General features: G+C 37.1%; 1 protein-coding gene and 1 long non-coding RNA gene across 3 annotated transcripts in view; one reads left to right on the forward strand and one right to left on the reverse strand.

Annotated features, from left to right (window-relative positions):
* Positions 1-20,432, reverse strand: part of LOC147845392 (uncharacterized) — a 258,299-nt gene that overhangs the window by 183,808 nt on the left and 54,059 nt on the right. The gene's annotated exons all lie outside the window — the stretch shown is intronic.
* The window catches only part of plbd1a (phospholipase B domain containing 1a), a 522,382-nt gene that overhangs the window by 1,368 nt on the left and 500,582 nt on the right, over positions 1-20,432 (forward strand). For both annotated transcript variants that reach the window (XM_087243146.1, NM_001130791.1), the window contains 7 exon segments: positions 6,796-7,015; positions 13,421-13,504; positions 13,768-13,906; positions 14,126-14,266; positions 16,318-16,462; positions 17,671-17,871; positions 18,588-18,728. In XM_087243146.1, coding sequence (XP_087099272.1) covers positions 6,796-7,015; positions 13,421-13,504; positions 13,768-13,906; positions 14,126-14,266; positions 16,318-16,462; positions 17,671-17,871; positions 18,588-18,728 — 1,071 coding nt within the window.

Consider the following 20,432-nt stretch of genomic DNA (forward strand, 5'->3'; position numbering starts at 1 on the left):
TTGATCTGGAGTGTGTGTTAAGTGAGTGTTTATATGGTGTAAATATCCTTAAAACACTCTGAGCTGTGTAAAGCTGAACTCGAGTGTGTTTTCAGTGTGTTTATATGGTGTAAATCTTTTTGAAACCCTCTGAGCTGTGTAAAGTTGATCGCGAGTGTGTTGTCAATGCGTGTTTAGTGTGTTTATATGGTGTAAATATCCTTAAAACACTCTGAGCTGTGTAAAGTTGATCTGGAGTGTGTTTTCAGTGTGTTTATATTGTGTAATCTTTTTAAAACACTCTGAGCTGTGTAAAGCTGATCTCGAGTGTGTTTTCAGTGAGTGTTTTGTGTGTTTTATATGGTGTAAATCTCCTTTAAAACACTCTGAGCAGTGTAAAGTTGATCTGGAGTGTGTTTTAAGTGAATGTTTATAGGGTGTAAAGCTCTTCAAAATACCCTGAACAGTGTAAAGTTTATCTTGAGTGTGTGTTAAGTGAGTGTTTATATGGTGTAAATCTCTTTAAAGCACTCTGAGCTGTGTAAAGCTGAACTCGAGTGTGTTTTCAGTGTGTTTATATGGTGTAAATCTCCTTAAAACACTCTGAGCTGTGTAAAGCTGAACTCAAGTGTGTTTCGTGTTTTTAGGGTGTAAAGCTCTTTAAAACACTCTGAGCTGTGTAAAGTTGAACTCGAGTGTGTTTATATGGTGTAAAGCTCTTTAAAATACCCTGAACAGTTTAGAGTTGATCTTGAGTGTGTTGTCAGTGTGTGTTTAGTGTGTTTATATGGTGTAAATCTCTTTAAAACACTCTTGAGCTGTGTAAAGCTGAACTAGAGTTTGTTTTCAATTAGTGTTTATATGGTGTAAATCTCTTTAAAATACCCTGAACAGTGTAAAGTTCATCTTGAGTGTGTTTTCAGTGAGTGTTTAGTGTGTTTATATGGTGTAAATTTCTTTAAAAAACTCTGAGCTGTGTAAAGTCGATCTCGAGTGTGGTTTTTTTAGTGAGTGTTTTGTGTTTATATGGTGTAAATCTCTTTAAAACACTCTAAGCTGTGTAAAGTTGCTCTGGAGTGTGTGTTAAGTGAGTGTTTTGTGTGTATATATGGTGTAAATCTCTTGAGCTGTGTATAGCTGATCTTGAGTGTGTGTAAGTTAGTGTTTTGTGTGTTAATATGGTGTAAATCTTTTTAAAACACTCTGAGCTGTGTAAAGTTGAACTTGACTGTGTTTTCAGTGAGTGTTTTGTGTGTTTTATATGGTGTAAATCTCCTTAAAGCACTCTGAGCTGTGTAAAGTTAATCTGGAGTGTGTTTTCAGTGAGTGTTTTGTGTGTTTTATATGGTGTAAATCTCCTTAAAGCACTCTGAGCTGTGTAAAGTTAATCTGGAGTGTGTTTTCAGTGTGTTTATATAGTATAAATCTCTTTAAAACACTCTAGAGCTGTGTAAAGCTGAACTGGAGTTTGTTTTCAATTAGTGTTTATATGGTGTAAATCTCTTTAAAAAACTCTGAGCTGTGTAAAGTTGAACTCGAGTGTGTTTATATGGTGTAAAGCTTTTTTAAATACCCTGAACATTTTAGAGTTGATCTCGAGTGTGTTGTCAATGTGTGTTTATATGGTGTACATCTCTTTAAAAACTCTTGAGCTGTGTAAAGCTGAACTAGAGTTTGTTTTCAATTAGTGTTTATATGGTGTAAAGCTCTTTAAAAAACCATGAACAGTGTAAAGTTGATCTTGAGTGTGTTTTCAGTGAGTGTTAAGTGTGTTTATATGGTGTAAATCTCTTTAAAACACTCTGAGCTGTGTAAAGTTGATCTTGAGTGTGTTTTCAGTGAGTGTTTTGTGTGTTAATATGGTGTAAATCTCTTTAAAACACTCTGAGCTGTGTAAAGTTGATCTTGAGTGTGTTTTCAGTGAGTGTTTTGTGTGTTAATATGGTGTAAATCTCTTTAAAACACTCTGAGCTGTGTAAAGTTGATCTGGAGTGTGTGTTAAATGAGTTATGCAGGAATCCAGCGACTCTGCAGATCTGTGTTTAGTGACTGGAGAAGCACATGATCTCCTCTGTCTGAAAGCTGATATCTCTACTGTTACTGCATGATTACTTTACTGTGATGAGATTATATTAGATCGCACATTATACTACTTTTCCTTAGAGAGCAACACTGTAAAAACACCTCTCAATTAGCAGTTTTCTGTATTTTGTGTTTCATGTTTTATTTATTTCTGCTCATGAGTTGCTTTATGAGATCTTGATCTTTCCTCCAACAGCTTTTAACCTTAAAGAGTAGTAAAAAAAGTGGCTTTTATGAACACGTGTAATAGTCTGCAGGGCTATATTGTCTGGGTTGGTGTTGTATATTACGCTACAGTCTCCTTGTAATCAACTGCAGCACATTTTCTGCTATTTTACAGACTTATTTCTCTAGTTATTATGATGTTTTTTATTATATAAATTCACAAAAACTTTAATAAAGTCACTTTGTTAAACTGTTAAGCTGAGTTTTTAACATCTAAAGTGGACAGAGCAGAGATCAGCAACCTATAATGCAATTCACAGCCATAAATAAACGTAAACTGTTAATTACCAGATGTTTTTTCAGTGTACTGATTAAATAGCAATGCATTTGATATACGTGGTCCTGAACCTCACAATAAGTCATATGTTGTTGAATGGAGGTTTTGGCTATATTAGGGAAGCAACAATACAGTTAGCCCACGGTTCAATACATACCTCGGTTTTTTTAACACGGTTTTCGGTTCGGTTTTCATGGCTTGACACTTGTGTTTTTTTTGTTATTCTATAGGCAGTAGGAACAGTATTCAGTTTAATTTCAATTCAGCTTTATTTGTATAGCGCTTTTACAATCTAGATTGTGTCAAAGCAGCTTCACATAAATGGTCATAGTAACTGGAACAGTGTGGTTCAGTTTTTAGTGTTTAAGTTCAGTTCAGTTCAGTTTAGCTCAGTTCAGTGTGATTTAATCATTACTGAGAGTTCAAACACTGAAGAGCAAATTCATCGATGCGTAGCTCTACCAATCCTGAACCATGCGAGGCAGTGGCGACAGCGGAGAGGAAAAAAAACTTCACCTGATGGGAGTGAAGAAAAAAAAACTTGAGAGAACCAGACTCAGTTGGGCACGACCATTTTCATTTAACAGTAAGAGGTTAAGAAGAAAAAAATAAAAACAATTTATTTCAATACTCATTTTGTTTTACTTAAAAGCCAAGAAAAGTACAGTAGTTCCTAGTGTATTGTGTAAAAAAATGAACAGTGAAATCTCACAGCTGCTGGTAGCCCATGTGCAAACTGGGGAACACATAAAATCCTACACTTTGAAAATAAACACGCATGTGGAGTTAATAAAGATAAATTGGCCATTTCTAATAAACATATTTGTACTATAGTAAACATAAATAAACCATCTTAATTATCTCGGTGCTGGAAAAATGTGAGACTGTAGTCTGTAATGTGGATCGAGTGCTTTTATAAGATGACAAAAGCCCACATCTCCAATCACCGAAAACGGCTGCAGATCTTCAGCAATGAACAGCCGCACTGCCTTTCTTATTTTATGTGTCTGTCGGAACCAGTTGTGTATGTTTGCTTGAAAGATTCAGCGAGGGATTGTTGCTATATGGAGGACTTTATTACCTTCTCTGCTCTCCTGCCGTCAGACAGTGATATTGCTGGGTGATGGCGCTGCAGATGTGCAGTCATGGTTATACGTGTAGATCAATGCTTGCACACAGTTATTTTTTTGTTCACCATTTTTTCTTTTATTGGCATTACTCTTACCGGCTAAACCGAGATGTCCTCACACCGCAGATTTGAAAGACGCCGGCGCTTTCTCATACTGTTGCCTCACTTTACCAGCACTTCCTTGAACTGTTGCCTCAGCTTCACTTCACCACTGCTTTCCATGGTAAAGTGTGGAATGATGGTCAAGCGCCCCCTAACTTTAGAGCATAGTGATTGGATATTTACTCGCGGGGAGGAGTTTCCTCATCTCAGCTCATGGATTTAGAGGCACACAGTCAATTTGGGGAGATTTAAAATGCACATAAATTATTTAAACACAAAACTGGGAAAACTGCAATTCACAAGCGCGTATTGATCCGTGGAGGTCTTACCATACAGTTCAATGTTAAACTGAGAACCGTGGCATCCCTAATATATAGAATGCAATTGACACCATCTTCTCAACGAGATCGCTGGGCTCCGGGGAACCCAGCTGTCCTGCGGGGACGCTCGCAGCTGGATATGTGATGGACGGGTGGGAGAAGTGGAGAGTCCTCTGTCTAGCTGCTCTGTCTCTGGAGGATATTGAAGATATCTACCTATTCGCAACTTTGATAACAGGGTTTCTGCTGATGGGCTTATGCGGGGCCCTGGGATATCGGAAACTGATAAAAGCGGTCAGCGCAGCTCAAAACCCCACTAGGCTGGCCGGCTTGATTGAAACACTGATGGGTAGGGTCGCGAATCAGACTATGGTCCTTGACCGCAAACTGGAAACCATCGAGGTGAAGCTAGCGGCTCTGCAACAAATTTTGGCCAGATCGGGAGACGAGTGATGGACATTAAATATCTGTGAAATTGGCAGATATTGACCAAAAGTGGAAGTATCTCACTGTCTTTTTTTCGGCTCTCCTCTTACTCCTGCCAGACGGCCTCGGCTGGAAGTAAACAACTCCCTGGGATAAGCAAGATAAGCGGACGCTCTGAAATTCCTGCCCCTGTCAAGGACACCTGCGGGACTCTGGACTATGCAGGCTCACACACACACAAACATATCTACAGATAAACATTTACCACCGATCCCCATCCAAACGCCTTCGTGTGCTTTTACCCACGTGGGGCGTGGGCGGGGCTGTGACTTGCGCCGGAAATGGCTGCTGGACCAGTTGGCTGCCCGCACTCAACGGACTGTTTTCCATTACCCCTGTTCCCATCCCCTCTGTCTATGTTGTATCTTGCCGGTGTGCTTATGCTAAGATAGGGCTGTTTTTCTCCCTTTTCTCACTTTGTCCTAATCAAGGGCAAGCTGAGGGGGTGTTTTTTAGCCTAACTGTCCAAATGTATCTTTCTTCGTTTCTAAATGCTACCTCCTAAGATCTGTCTCCCCTGAAAAGTTGTTTGTGATGTTTTGTGTATGGTCTGGGGGGTCCAATTTCGCTATACGAAAGTGTAGTGACAAATAAAGGCTTGATTGATTGATTGATATATATATATATATATATATATATATATATATATATATATATATATATATATATATATATATATATATATATATATATATATATATATATATATAAGGCAAAAATCAGTAGAATATTAAGTAAAGATGATGTTCCAGAAAAATATTTAGTAAATTTCTAAAACTATTAATATATAAAATACTAAACAATTTTGGATTTAATTTAAATGCTATTTTTTCAATATATATACTTTTTTATAAGCCTACAGGTTTTCCAGGTTGTTAAATGGTTGTAAATCGACCAAATGTTATCATATTATAACAAACTATATATGATTGGAAAGCTTATTTATTCAGCTTTCAGTCAATGCTTATATCATGCAATACAAAAATGGACTGGTCTAGTGGGCCAGGGTCACGTATAAAGTCCAGCACACAGCAATACAGAAAAATAAAAGAGTTTTAGGAAATTTACATTTTAGCAAGTTCATTTGATTAAAAGTTTTTTATTAGAGCAAGGTGACAGGGTGGCTCAGCTGTCGCCTCACAGCTTTTTATTTATTTAAGTATTTATTTATTCATACATATTTTCTTTTAATTAATTTAGTTTTTTTCTCTTTCTTTCTATATATTATTTATTTATTTGTTTGTTTGTTTATAAAGTTACTCATTTAAAGATTGACCATAAAATATGACACATGAAGTCACAATGAAGCTGTTTCAGAGGGAAATGTTAGTATTGTATTTTGATTATTTACTTTTTGTTAAATATTTTATATTCGCTCAGCTTGTAGGCCGTCTGTAAATATAACCAAGAATTTCTGAGTATTCATTTCCCGTCTCATATCCTCAAAAATGTTCCTCTTGAGGTTAAAAGCAGCACAGAATATGTTTAGGGAAGTAGCAGACGCCCACAGACTGAAACTCATCAGGAATCAGACATTTATTTCATATGGTTAAAAATACAGTAAAAACTCTGAATATTTAAAATATTATTATTGGTTAAAAACTGTTGTATTCAGTGTGAATATACAGTACAGTCTGTTTTATTAATGTAATGTAGAGCTGCATTTCCAGCATCATTTCTGCAGTCTTCGTGATCCTTCAGAAATCATTATAATATGATTATTTGATGATCAACAAACATTTATTATTATTATCGGTGTTAAAACACTTGTGCTGCTTTCTAGAAAAATGCAGTTTACTGTCCAGGATTCACAGGTCAGTAGAGAGAACAGCGTTTAAAACCATCTCTTTTCAAATAAAATTACATTTAAAAAAAACATTGTTTTTAGATTTTCTTCATATTTGTTTTTATTTTCTTCATATTTTTGAGGAAACGGGGAAAGTGATTCATTAATATTCCCGAATTTGTAAAGCAGCATCTGTTTGAAATGCTGTATAACTTTCTATTTTATTAATATCTCTGCCGTTACTCTTGCTCAATGTGTTGTTGCTGAATAACTGCTTCATCACTGTTTCATTGTGTGTGTGTGTGTGTGTGTGTGTGTGTGTGTGTGTGTGTGTGTGTGTGTGTGTTGTTTGTGCTCTGTGTGTGTTGTTTGTGTATTTTATCTCCCTCTTTGTGTGTGTGTTGTTCAGAGCTGAAGGCGACTGTGTACTGGGACGCGACCCATAAGTCTGCAGTGCTGAAGCAGGGCATCCTGGACCCGGCAGGCGCCTCTTACGGTTACTATGACGATGTTCTGCTGTCGACCGGATGGGGCGTGCTGGAGGTGCGAGCGGGATATGGGGACACACCGCAGACTGATGACATCACCATGTTCACAGCCGGATACCTGGAGGGCTTCCTCACGGCACCGTAAGTGTGTGTGTGTGTGTGTGTGTGCGCGCTGTGAGATGCTGAAGGTCTGTAAACCTGTTTCTACATGTTTCCTCATGAATGCATGAATCACTTCCTCTTTTTTTTTTTTTAAATGCCGAATCCTCTCTGCAATACTCACAATAGTGCAATACCACTGCTGTTGCTTGAACCTGCACTTGTGTTTATTACAGTTTCCTGCATTTAAAACTCATAAATAAAATACACTCACACTAAAACCTGCTTCAGTTCATCCTCGTCATGACTATTCTCCCTCTTCATTCTCTGTCTGACTTTGACTGTTGAAACCACTTGACACTCTTAGTTAATTGATTCAATTCAAGTTTATTTGTATTTTGCTTTTCTCAATAATTATTGTTCCAAAGCAGTTTTACAAATGACTTGCACGTGATTACATTGAGCTCAATATCAGGTAGCTTGTGTATAGGGTGCTAATAGGATGATAAAACATAGTAAACATATGTAATATATTGAGCTCTATTTTAGCGATCTCGGCGCAATAGCATTAGGTGCGTGTCTGAATCCACTTCTGCTAATTTATTGATGGAAAAATCCGCTTTGCGCCGTGGCGCATGGTCTAACAGGGTTGAGCTTATTCTCTTAATGAGTTCTAGGTGTGTTTTCAGAAAAAACCAATCAGAGTCTCATCTCACATTCCCTTTGAGAGCCAGTTGCGTCGCGCCATAGCACATTTGCTATTTACATGGTGGACTTTGTACGCTAGTTGAAAAACTGAACATTTCGCTAGTAAGAAAACAGTTAAACAGAGCATGTACAGCGCGAGAATGAGAGATAAGTTATCTACTTTCACTTTCACTCTCATGGATAGGGAAACGTGTTGTACGCACAGACATCCATTAGCCTATACATAATTAATTTTGTTTGTTAAGCACAAATATTTGTTTAAAACTATTTCTAAATTCAGTTTTAATCTCCAGCAAACGAATAAATGAACAATAATAATGAAGTGTGCTCAAACACCTGAGTTGTATCCTAATACACATGCTGCGCCATATGGTCTTAAACTACACGATATGAAATCGAAATCGCGACACTCAGATCTACGATCCTGTGTCGCGGTGTGATAAGGGAGAATCGCGACACACCCCGTGACTACCTTTCAAATAACGTCACGCCTGCCTGCAAAAGTTGAGCTAGTTGAAGAAGAACGTGAGGAAACACTTTTTTTCTCGCTCGACATTACGAGCACTGCTCCGTTTATGCCCTCGCAATTAGCGTTTAGCCGGGAGAGCTCGCACAGAGCTCTTAGTAAGGGACTGTCTGAATGTGTCAGGAATATCAAAAACAAAACCAACTTAACCCCACTTGACAACAGACAACGGCAGAAACATTGCCAGTGCTGTCAAAGCATTGTTGTTAATGTGGCTGCGCAGAGAGGGATGGGCGTTCACCAGATGCCCCGACTCCTCTGCAGCGGAAACTTTTCTGTAACCGTGCTCTGCGCTTTCTGTTTAACCCTTTGGGAGTTAACGTTAAGTGCTGACTGACAGGTGCGCGATGCGTGAGGCCGGGAAACAGGACGAAGCTTTCAGTTAAGATGAAGACAGCTTCTATAATTATACTTTATTTAGAGATAAAAGTATATGGCTCTGCATATAATCACTCTATCTTGCTGGAGTTTATAGCCGTTTCGCTTTACTTTTTAGTATTAAATATTACAATTGTAACAACACAGAAAGCAACACTTATGCACAATCGATACCCAGCTGATTCAGTCGTTTCATAAGAGGACCGCGCTTCTTCTCTTCTTTTTTCCTAGTCAACATAAAGGCAGTGAGGTGCGCCTTGTTTTCGGCTTATAAAGCATGTATGCACATTAATGCAATATCATATTTAAACAACAAAACTTTACAAAAAGTCTACATTTGCGCGCGTTGTTGTTGTCTTTTCATCACGCAGCACGCGCACTTGAACCGCGAGGGAGAGAGAGGAAACCATCAGGACATAATCTTTAAAATAATGATTTCTATTAAAAATGTAAAAGGTTTTGTGATTATAATAATAACAGCGGGGCATTAAATAAATGCATATTTTCCGTGGAGCGGGCGATTTGAGGAAGTCTGCGATATTTATTTGGAGGAAGAAAAAACATGATTGGAAAAAAACAGCCTATGCCGGTTGTTAAAAGAATCAGTCAGTATTTTCGTTTTGTCATATAAATTAATTATTTAAATGAATTTAATTTAGGGCAGTCCTATTTATTTTGTTCATTTTATTTAGTTTATTCTGTTCTTCTGTGCTAAACACTGCAGGTGCGTGAAGATGCTCTGTTGTTCTGTTTTGTTATTAATATGCTGGCATATAAAAATAAATCAGTATTTTAAAATGCAATATTTAATGTGTCAGACACAAAATAGACACGTCAATGTGTTTAATATAAAAGTAATAGTAATCTGACCAGTTAACCGTTAATAACCAATTAATGAGCGGCGGTTGTCGGTTAGCAAAATTAACGAAATGAGCATCCCTAGTAGCCATTTAATTTACTTTTTCTATGTAAGAGAACTTGATTGAAAAATAATTTTCAACATGCTTGAACCATCTAAACAATGGAGTTTAGTTCTGTTTGGTTTTTCAACAGTATTTTGTTACAAAGAAAACAGAAGTGATATAGCTTTGGCTATTTATTTATTTTTTATATGGCTATTTATATTGTTAATAATTTACATAGTTAATATTGTTCTTTGATGTTTAGTTTATAAAGATTTTTCAAATGTTATTTAATAAAAAATAGTTTTAAAAATCTTTTTTTTTTACCACCCCACACGAAAACAAAAAATCGTGATACGAACAGAATCGTGGGTCAAAAATCGTGATACAAACCGAATCGTGGGTTTGGTGTATCGTTACAGCCCTATCTTAAACCTGACAGGTGGACAAGTCTAAGCTTGTTTTTAATAAAACAAATATAAATATGCGTTTAATAAATAATGCTGCGAATAATATTAACATTACACAAAAGCAAATTGTCATGAATAAACTGAAAAAGCCCCTGAGATAAATAAGGCATGGGCGCAGTGGTTTTTATATTTATGTAGAAAATAATACTTTTTGTCACATTTTAATATTTTAATTCTTTTTCATATGTGAAGATATTTGCGTTTTGCTGTACACCCTGTGTGTATTAAGCAGTGTTTAAGCGAGGCGCACAACTAACGCGCTCTGCGCTAGACTTTAGACCTCCTCTCTGCTAGTCTATTGAACAGTTTATTATAGTTTCTCAAAATATCAACATGCCAGCAATGCACCTCAGCAAGCCTCCTTTTTTTAGACCAGAACGCCTACGGGCGCACATATGAGCGCAAATGCATTTGTTATTTAAACAGTGTGCAGCAAAATGCCAAAATGACACTTGCGTCCAGCTGAAACTAGCAAACAACAATTGCGTCGTGCCTTGCGCCCGGTGTATGATAGGGCCCATAGTGTTCATTCCAGAAAGGAAAGGTCTGTGTGCATAATACATGCTCAGTGAAGTGCTGTGGATGTTTTTTTTAATTATTTGGAAGATCTATTACAGGGCTCAACAATAAGGACTGCCCGGTGGCCCAGGGCCAGTGTGAGAGACACTTGGGACAGTGGACCGGATCATTACTGGCCGGATTGGGACAGTGCTGCCTTGTCACTAACATTTAATTTGTCTGCGACTATTTATCAATTGCGTGCATTTTAAGTTTGTGCTTTTAAGTCTTTAAACACTACCTTCTCTGTGATGTCGTAAACACCATATTGCTTTCCGGTTCCTCTTATCTGATTAGATGTTTTGAGCATGCAATTTTTTTCCATAACCTGGTAACAACCAGTACAGAGAAGAAACAGCAACATGGCGGCAACATCAAATTATAAGGCTAAAAGAAAATGTGTTTCTAATGTCTTGAAGGCGGACATTTAAGTGAGAACAACGGGGCAAAAAAATGAAGTGATGTTTTGCACAGTTTGCCGTCAGTTTGACAAGTCAGCCCACCTTTTGTTAAATAATTTTGAACCGCAATAAAATGCTTCCACATTTTCCATACTACTATTTTTGTTTGCATAACACTTTTATTAAATTTCTTAAGTATTAAATTCTAGATTTAGTATTTATTTTTGACACATTTTTTAAAATATGCGGCTAAAAAATAGCTATTAACTTCCCATGTTTTTTATTTTTTTTGGGTGGCCAGTGAAAATTTTGGCAGGGCAAGTAAAAATCTGAACCACAGGCCCGATTAGACCAGTAGAAAAAATCCATAGCGGTATACCCTGTATTATCGTTTGATGGCATTTCATCCAAATAAAAAAAAAAAAATATATATATATATATATATATATATATATATATATATATATATATATATATATATATATATATATATATATATACATATGTGGTCATTTACATTTTTGAATGACATTTTTTTATTACTAAATTACTTACTGGCAATTTATTGAAATGCTGAATATTGAAATCCACAATAAACCTACATCGTAGGGATGCTCTGATCAGGACTTCTGCAGCCGATACTGAGTACTGATTCCTTGTCGTGGTGATCGGCCAGTACAGAGTTCCGTTTCTGATTCTTCAAGCTTTAAATAATAATAATAATAATAAATTTTATTTATAGTGCGCTTTTCTCAGACCCAAAGCGCTACAAGGCAAACAAAGCAGAACAATAAAAACTGTAAAAAAAAAGACCACAATAAAACAATAAAATATGAACGATTCGGTACAATTGGATGATTAAATTATCAAAAATAATCAATCTAAGTTAAAAGCAACGGTAAAAAGGTGAGCTTCGAGAAGTTTTTTAAAACAGTCCAGAGAAATGGACTAACTTAGGCACACTCTATGAAAAAGCACGCCCACCTATAGTCTTCAGTTTACAGTGTGGCTGATACAGCAAAAGTCCAGATGAAGAACGAAGACTGCGGGTGGGAGTGGCCAGAGTTACCAGGTCACAGATGTAGTCAGGTGCTAGCCCATGCACTGCTTTATATGTTAAAATCAGGGTCTTAAAATCAATACCTGATTGAACAGGAAGCCAGGGAAGTTGCTGAAGTACTGGACAGAAAATAACTTTGCCATTGCATAAGCACATTTACCCTTTAAATAGGAGATCTCGCCTTACCTAAGAGAAGAAATGAAAGATGTTGCGTACATGCAGGCCCGGATTGGCTAATCGGGAGGACCGGGAGAATTCCCGGTGGGCCGGTCTGTTTTTTGGCCGCGAGGGCCGGTGTCCCTAGCTGCCTGCACTCTCAGCAGTCACACTTTTTTTCTTCTATTTATTTATTTGACCATAGCTTTACTCTTTTTAATCATTATTTTACCGTAGTGCCGCTCTTTTTATTTATTTTCTCGCAGCCCCGTGAGAAAAATGGAGCCTGCAGGTTAACTAACGTTAATGATGATGATGTAATGCAACTATCGACCCCAAACAGCGGCACCTTAGTGAATATAAGAATTCGAATAAAATGAATAAAACACCTGCTTAATGAAAATCAGATGATTCACTACATTAATAAATCTGACATAACTTGACCAGAAATCTAAAAATAGGAGAAAAAGATTGAGCCATCAAAAAAAGAAAGTAGTGCTGTGTCTTAAGGGTCGCAAGTCATTAGTTATTTTTTACTCTCACTGTAATAGCGCCAATGGGGTCCAGTGGTAAGCACATTGCATTTCAATGTCGCAGACCTGTGATCGAATCTCCCATGAAAAATCAGTTGTTGTTTTTTTTTTATTTTATTGTTGAGACATAAAATACTGTTAGAGCTGTTGACCATTTGGATTTCTAAAGCAGCAGTTTTCTTGAAAAAGACGTGAAAGTGTCATTAGTAACTGAATTGGAATCAGTCGTGAACTGAGGTGGGCCGGTCTGGCTTGAAACTCCAGGGCTGAAAATGAGTCCCACTCCGGCCCTGTGTACATGTAATGCTCAGAAGCAGCTTTACAAAACAAAAATAGAGAAGACCGATAGAAAAGTGTTAAGAAATGTTACTGATGCAATTTGGAAACGTTTTTCATGTGTTGTAGCGCTGCTGATGCATCTTCCTCTGCTTGTAAAGTCACAAACAAACACTTGTGATCAATGAGCACCGATCGAGTCGTAAAATGTGATGACTGACTGATCTCCGGCTGATCAATGACTATAAAAAAATAAATAAAACTTGCATTAAGTTATAAAAACCGCACAACAAAATGACTCCAAGCTGAAATATTAGATCAGAATAAAGCATTACATTTATTTTAAAAATGATTTGTTGTACTGTACATCAATCTTTGTCCAAATGTGTGCTAAAGAGCAGTGTTTTTGGCGTGTGTGTGAGTGTGAAATCTGTGTGTTGACAACAACGATGATGATGTTCTGTATCTGTGTGTTTCAGGCAGATCTTTGATCACTACACCAACATGTACCCGCAGATCATCCAGAGCCCCAAAACACTGATAGCGGTCAAACGCTTCATGGCGTGAGTGATGAACACACATACTGTTGCATGTGTGTGTGTGTTTGTTTGTTATATATGCATGTGTGTTCACTAAGGGTCTATGTGTGTGCTTGATCAATCAGTCAGAGAGGGAGAGAGCGTGTGTGCGTGCATGTTGTTTGCTTGCTCTGTATGCATGTTACAACTATGGATGTGTGTTCACTCGGTGTATGTGTGTTTACTCTATTTGTGTGGCGCACACATTGTTATTGTTTGCACGTGTGTGTGTGTGTGTGCGCGCACAGTAAACAGGACGAGTGGAGTCGTCTGCAGGTCAAGCGTAACACCACTGACCCACTGTGGATTCACACTGGACTGATCCTGGCTCAGCTGGACGGACTGCAGGCCGGAGTCAACCAATGGGCCAAACAACATGGCCGGAAGGTGAAAACCTTCGTAAAAACGTACACACACACACACACACACACACACACACACTGACTCAAAATATATGAGGTCAACAGCTAAAGAATTTCATCAGGGCTTTCTTTATTTACAGTCATCTACTGGGTTCATCATCTCTTGTAGCTGAGGTGTGTTTGGGTCAGATGTTTACATGTGTATTTGAGTGTGTGACCCTGCTGTTTATGTGTGTGTGTGTAGCCTCTGTCTCAGTTTGCGGCTCAGTTTCTGAATGCAGTGGGTGATCTGCTGGATCTGATCCCGGCTCTGAGTCCTGGAACGTCTACTGTTCGTCACCGCTATCCTGATATACCCATGGGGCACTGCTCTGCTCTCATAAAGGTGCTACACACACACACCTATACACAATGACATGATGTCTCGGCATGTATGAATGCATGAATCACTTCCTCTTTTTTTTATACAAAGCATCATCTACGTATTTATTTTTCACTGCTGTTGCTTAAAGGTGCTCTTGTACTGTTTATTACAGTTTCCTAGCAGCTTTACAAAAGGTGTACCTTACTGATCAGGTTCAGAAAATTCAAGGTTATTACTTAGCATAACTTTATTAGCTACTAAACTTTGACCAATTAACTAGTAACTAATAGCTTTTAACAGTTAAAGTTATTATATATAAACCGATAACCTGCAGTTATAAGTGTGTATGTGATGCACTGAGTGTATGCTTTGCTAAAAATAAGTTTTTAATCTAGTTTTGAACTGTGAGAGTGTGTCTGAGCCTCGGACTTTATCAGGAAGGCTATTCCAGAGTTTAGGAGCCATAAATGAGGAGGCTCGACCTCCTTTAGTGGACTCTTGGTACTAGAGCTGCACAATTAATCGTAAAAAGATGGCGATCATGATTCAACCCCGTAGACCAGTGGTTCTCAAATTGTGGTACGTGTACCACTAGTGGTACGCAGGCTTTCTTCTAGTGGGACGCGGAGGAATGAAATATGTCATGTACATGCTACACACATTTCAAAATTTATCAAAAATGATGCATATAATATGCCATATATGACATATAGCTTATATTTCTGAGGTAATCTGCCACTTTTTTAAACTGTGCAGCGTTGTCGCTGCTTTACTGGGCCTATTACGCTACTGTATTTCAATACTGCTCATTATGGTGGTACTTGGAGAGACAATATATTCTGAGGTGGTACTTGATGAAAAAAGTTTGAGAACCGCTGCCCTAGACGATCTTAATCCAGCATTTCTACGATTCTGTCGATCATTTTTTCAAGTTCAGGAGAGAATTAAGCAATGGTGGCCGCACAAGTCTTCACACTGTTTTACATTTGTTGTTCAGCTACGTGGACACCTGCAAATGGTGTTGAAAGAGTCACATACTGTATGTATAAGATATAATTCACCCCAAAAATATAATTTATGTCTTTATGTCATGGTGTGTGATTTTGCGCTCGCAAATACGTGACTTGAGCTGACCGTCGCTGTTTCCACTCTGAATGAACTATTGAACTCTACCATAGTGAACAGAACCTGCATAGGCTGTGAATAACAGGTAATAAAGTTCTAAGTAACATCAGTTTGTGGCAAAGAGTGATTGTTTAGGAGCCGTTTGGGAAGTGAACCGCTCTTAGCAGTGAAAATGAAACTAAAAGTGCGCACAGTGTTGCCAGATGAAGCTGACTAAATCCAGCCCAAAAACTATTCAAAACCCACTGAAATGCAAAAATACCCACCCACTCTTCACGAAAATCACGAATTATCATCAGCATTGATGACCAGGACACATCTAAAGTCTGTTCAAGTCCACCATTCCAAGTCTATACAACATTTAACATTTAACCAACAGTACAGCTACACAAAGCCTATTGCTGTTTACCAAATGTTTGAAAATAACAATAATAATAGCAAAGTCATATTAACCTTTATTTTACATCTACAGAATCAGGAGAAAATCCTGATCTTTATTTTAGGCAAAAAAAAGCGATTCTCATTTTAGCCAGAATCGTGCAGCTCTACTAGGTACTGCCAGAAGCCCTGAGTTTTGAGATCTTAAAGAGTGAGTTGGATTGTAGCAAGACAGAAGGTTGGTTAGATAAACAGGAGCTAGATTATTTAGAGCTTTATAGGTGAGAAGTAATATTTTAAATTCAATACAAAACTTAACAGGCAGCCAGTGTAAGGAGGATAACATTGGGGTGATATGATCATGTTTTCTAGACCTGGTCAGAACTCTGGCTGCTGCATTTTGTACTAATTGAAGTTTGTTAATAGAGGATGCTGGGCAGCCAGCAAACAGAGCATTACAGAAATCTAACCTAGAGGTCATAAAGGCATGGACTAGCTTTTCTGCATCAGAGATGGATAGCATACTTCGTAGCTTAGCAATATTTCTCATCTTCTTTTGCGTGTTTCAGATGCTGCCAGGCTTTGAGAACCTGTTGTTTGCTCACTCCAGCTGGTACACTTACGCCGCCACCATGCGCATCTACAAACACTGGGACTTTAGACTGACTGAGCCGCACACCGCCACCGGCAAACTCTCATTCAGCAGCTACCCCGGTACACACAGCATTATGTATTTATTTTTATTTATGTACACTTTTTTTTTCTTTTTTTTTTCAGCAGCTACCCTGGTGTACACACTCTGTTTCTTGTTTTGTTTTGCTTTGCTTTTTTATTTTGTTTTTCAGCAGCCACCCCGGAACACACGCCGTTTTTTTTTTCCTATTATTTTTATTTTGTTTTTATTTTGTTTGTTATTTTAATTCTATTATTAGATTTATTTAACAGGTTACTCTTTAAATAAATGCATTAATATGTAGCAAAATGTACTACTCAGAGTATTAATATTCATAGCATTTTATTTAGTTACTTTAGTAGTTTAGTATTTTAACTTGTACGCCATGCAGGTTCTAGTGTTTAATTCTTTACTGGGAATATATATATATATATATATATATATATATATATATATATATATATATATATATATATATATATATATATATATATATATATATATGTATATATATATATATATGTATATATATATATATATATATATATATATATATATATGTATATGTGTACACACACAGTTGAAGTCAGAATTATTCGCCCCCCTTTGAATTTCTTTTTCTTTTTTTAAATATTCCCAAATGATGTTGAACAGATTCAGTAAATTTTTACAGTATGTCTGATCATATTTTTTCTTTTGGAGTTAGTCTTATTTGTTTTATTTTGGCTCGAATAAAAGCAGTTTTTATATTTTTAAACACCATTTTAAGGTCAAAATTATTAGCCCCTTTAAGCTATATATTTTTTATACAATAACTTGCCTAATTACCCTTCTGCCTAGTTAACCTAATTACCCTAGTGAAGCCTTTAAATGTCACTTTAAGCTGTATAGAAGTGTCTTGAAGAATATCTAGTAAAATATTATTTACTGTCATCATGACAAAGATAAAATAAATCAGTTATTAGAAATAAGTTATTAAAACTATTATGATTAGAAATGTGTTGAAAAAATCTTTTCTCTGTTACACAGTAATTGGGAAAAAAATAAACAGGAGGGCTAATAATTCAGGGCGCTAATAATTTTGAGTTTAACTGTATGTATACAACGCATTTGGTGTTTATAAAGCACAGTTTGTAAAGTGTTGTGGACTATATATTAAAATGTACTGCTGCTAATCAGTGTTTGAACAGCAGAGGGCAGTGTCTTCTTTGTTCACTGTTTGTTTTATACTAAATGTGTTTTGTTTCAGGGTTTCTGGTGTCTCTGGATGATTTCTACCTGCTGGGCAGTGGGTTAATGATGACCCAGACCACTAACAACGTCTTCAACATGTCTCTGTTCTCCTCTGTCACTCCTGCCAGTCTGTTCGCATGGCAGCGGGTTCGACTGGCTAACACTCTGGCCAGAACTGGAGCGCAGTGGGCAAACACCTTTTCCAGATACAACTCTGGTTAGAAACACACACACACACACACACACATACACACACAGTCTTGCACTTCACACACTCACCAGAGCATAATTATAATACATGCAGAATTGCATGATTAATGGAGTAATGCATCATTAAAGATCATCATTAAAAAAATAATAAATAAATATGAAATGTAGAGTTTCAAATATTAAAAATTTAATAAATTATATAAATATTTTCTATGTTTTGGAAAAGCTTTATTACATATTACTTTATTGGTACATCGATGTATAAAATTAAATCACTTAAAAAAATCTAATTGTACATGAATATAAAATGGTACATATATTAGGATTATAACATGACTATAAATAAAATATCACTAGATTTTATATAAAACAAAATGCATTTTAAAAAGTATATATAATATGCACGTAAATATATGTAAGTTGTACAATTTCATAAATAAAACACCTTTGTTAAAATGCTTTCAAATCTCTTGAAAGGTTTATAAACGCATGCAGATGGTCAGCTTTCGCTCCATTGTGGTATTAATCTACATTGCAGGTCCTGAGATGTGATTGTTGTGGATACACTGATTGTTATATTGATGGTAAACTGATGTATATGGCTTAGTGTGTGTTGCTTTGAGCCTGTACCTCTATCTCTGGGTCAGGCTGGTCAGTTGTGTGTGCGTCTTTGTTGTTGTTTTGTATGTGTGTGTGACTGTGTGCTCTCTGTCTCTGGGTCAGGCACCTATAATAACCAGTACATGATCGTGGACTCCAGTAAGGTGAATCTGGGGGTCAGTGTGGATGATGGAGCTCTGACTGTGGTGGAGCAGATCCCGGGACTGGTGGAGTTCTCAGACCAGACGCAGACACTGCGCAGAGGTCAGAACACACACACACATACACATACACACACACATACACACACACACACACACACACACACACACACACACACACACACACACACACACATACATACATACATACACACACACGTTTGATTCATATTATTTGGAATGACTAATACTATTAAAACAACACAGCATCCAAATAATCGTAAGGAGCCCATAATGTTTCACAATACAAGCAGCATGCAACCATTGATGATCTTTTGCATGGCACTATTAGACACTCAATCCATTCTGCAGGCAGTATTAAGTAAATGGATTAAGGATAGAGATGGCATCGTCTTCTCCACACATGAAGACTGCCTATTATTGCAGATACAGAACAATACTTTGCAATTTGTTTAGAGTTAAAAGCTAGTAGACACACACACACACACACACACACACACTCGCTACTCTCAAGCTTGCACAGACTGTAAGTAGATCAGATGTTTTTCGAAAGCTGAGGTAAATTAACCAGTGTTGTTCTTATAGTGCTATATAAGTCAGGCAAACAATATTGAAGCTACTGTCCGTTTGACAGGGAATTTGATGTTTGCTTGGAAAGTGGGGACTCTGTAGAGCAGCGGTTCCCAAACTTTTCAGCAGGCGACCCCCAAAAAAACAATGCCAGTGACTCCCACAATATTCTGTGAGGTGGTTATAAATACAGAAACCTTGCATGCAAGGGCGCACACACACACCAATAGACCCAAGTCTCTTCTTTGTTTAATTTGTGCCAGAAAGTTTAACCTGGTGTTATAAAATCAATCTGCTGCATCTGACGCTTTTGCTGTGTCTTTAATATAATGTAATTACCCCAGGGGTCGCAATCCAATACAACTAGTAACTGTAAGCTACTGTAGTAACTATATAGTATGTAGTAACTATAAACGACTATTTTTTTTCTCTTCAGTTGGTTATGGATAAAATATGTTAATTCTTATGGTTTAATAAAAATAAATAGAGTTTTGGAAATCACCAGGCGAACCCCACTTTGAGAACCACTGCTGTACAGAATAGGTCTCAAAGCTGATCAACTAATTAAGGTGTTCAAGACTACTGTTACAGTTTGGGCTCGGCTTTTAACCGCTACGCCAACCAGCGATTGGTGGCGCCAACCCAGCGTCAGCGGCCAACGTCATCAGCATGAAATGCGGATCCTCCAATGCCGTTCGTACCTGTAACACATGCATGAAACGACACACCCACATACAAACGAACGCACACACTTATCCAAAATACGTTCTGCAAGCGAACGTTACAACTACTAAAGACTATTAAGCAGGTGTGAGCTGGAGGTGGTTGGAGCTGTAGAGAATACATTTTTTGATATGTGATTATGATATTTTAAATAATGTTATAAGCAACATATGTTTTAAATGATCTCAGCCATTAGAAACAATCAATACAGCTTCAGAAAAGCAATATTTGACTGTTCCATAAATAAATAAGACGTCTTACAACAAGTAAACAACAAACAAGTAATGATGAAATAAATATCATTACTGTACTGTACGGTAAAATACCAGACATTAAATTACAGAAATTTACTGTAAAATAACGGATAATAAATTACAGAAACTTACTGTAAAAATAAAGGACATTAAATTACAGAAATTTACTGTAAAATACCAGACATTAAATTACAGAAATTTACTGTAAAATACCAGACATTAAATTACAGAAATTTACT

The sequence above is a fragment of the Danio rerio genome, chromosome 3, assembly GCF_052040795.2.
Source record: "Danio rerio strain M-AB ecotype USA chromosome 3, GRCz13ab, whole genome shotgun sequence".
In the NCBI taxonomy this organism is placed as follows: Eukaryota; Metazoa; Chordata; class Actinopteri; order Cypriniformes; family Danionidae; genus Danio; species Danio rerio.